Source organism: Trachymyrmex septentrionalis, unplaced genomic scaffold (genome assembly GCF_001594115.1).
Source record: "Trachymyrmex septentrionalis isolate Tsep2-gDNA-1 unplaced genomic scaffold, Tsep1.0 scaffold65, whole genome shotgun sequence".
Classification (NCBI taxonomy): domain Eukaryota; kingdom Metazoa; phylum Arthropoda; class Insecta; order Hymenoptera; family Formicidae; genus Trachymyrmex; species Trachymyrmex septentrionalis.
In genome coordinates this window covers 343,797-345,225 of record NW_017305832.1, presented here as the reverse complement: position 1 = coordinate 345,225, position 1,429 = coordinate 343,797, and the positions used below count along the sequence as shown (strand labels likewise).

The 1,429-nt window shown below is 42.5% G+C and overlaps 1 protein-coding gene across 1 annotated transcript; it reads right to left on the bottom strand.

The window, feature by feature from the left end:
- Positions 1-52: 52 nt before the first annotated feature.
- On the bottom strand, positions 53-612 carry LOC108753092 (craniofacial development protein 2-like). The gene is made up of 2 exons (XM_018494432.1): positions 160-612; positions 53-64 (listed from the first exon to the last, which is right to left on the bottom strand). Exons 1-2 carry the CDS (start codon positions 610-612, stop codon positions 53-55), a joined length of 465 nt encoding a protein of 154 aa, XP_018349934.1.
- Between the last annotated feature and the right edge of the window lie 817 nt (positions 613-1,429).

The window sequence follows — 1,429 nt, the reverse complement described above, 5'->3', positions numbered from 1 at the left end:
ATCGAATACGTTCGTGTGACGCCGTTTATCTGCAAGAACGTGATCAATTCGGTTACGCGTGCCTCTATCCGGGGAAATCCAAGTTTGTTTATGGATATTTTTGTGTTTAAAATACGTGCTTTTGACGATAAGATTTTTGCCGGTCGCAAAGTTAATTACCCTCACTCCGTTATCGTTACTTTCCTCGTGCAAACTTTCGAGCCCGATCGTTGGTCTAAAAATGTCCTCTTTACCGATTTTCGCGTTAAAATCTCCCACGACTATTTTCATGTAATCGTTCGGTAATTGATCCACGAGGTGTTCGAGTTCTTCGTAGAACCCGTCTTTAATTTCGCCATCTTTATCTTCCGTCGGCGCGTGTACGTTGATTATCGCGATCTTGTACCATCGGCCCTGCACAACGAGCAATCCTAATCTTTCGTTTATAAATTTAATGTCTTTTACCGCGGATAAGATTTTCCTATTAATCATAAAACCGATGCCAAGACTATGGATCTCCGACCCTCCATAGTGAAGCGTGTACGAACCCGCATTAAGCGAACCCTCCCCGGCCCATCTTGTTTCTTGCAACGCGACAACTTCTACCCCGTACCTTTCGACCTCCCCGACCATCGATTGAAACGCCCCAGGTCTGTAAAGACTTCGGACGTTCCACGTACCCACTTTGATGTCTCTCCCGTGTTTTGACTTTATACGACATGAGTTCCCCGAGGTAGTCCCCACCCGGAGATCCGAACGGGGGACTAGTTTACCTCCGGAAAATTTTACCCCAGAAGAATCCATGACGAGTTTTGATTGTTTCTAGATAAAGTCGTTTCACGGTGTGAGCCTATCAAACGCCCAACCCCCAAACAGGAGGACCATTCCAATCGGCTGTCCGCTACTGCTTATTCAATTTATTCGCAGCTAACCTCTATCCTCAACCGAGATAGCGAGGCTTTTCCTTTATCCGCAACCCGAGGACGCGCTGTGTAGTGGTGATTGGGACCCACCCACCCCGGGGATCACTACTGCAACTAGTTTTCCTTCCCCGAGACTAGCGGTTGTTATGTTAACACAGTCTGTTTGTATTATAATATTTTTTAGTGGAATAAATCTGGAGAATGCACTTAAAAGACGCATTAATAATAGAATTTCAAAGACAGTAATCATTTTTGCAATAATGTATATCCAGATACGATGAACGCTAAAATCCTTTTCTTAATTATTCGCTAAGAAGAAGATAACGTGACCATGGTCGATTATATATCTTTTTTTCTTAAGGCAAAAATTTTGTTGTATGCATGTGTGTATATGTACATGCATACATACATAAAATTTTTCACTTTTCACGTTTTTACTCTACAGAAAAAATTACATGATCGATACCCTTAGCGTTCACCATATCTGACTAAACGGTGTTGTAAAAACTGCCTAATATCGAAAGTTA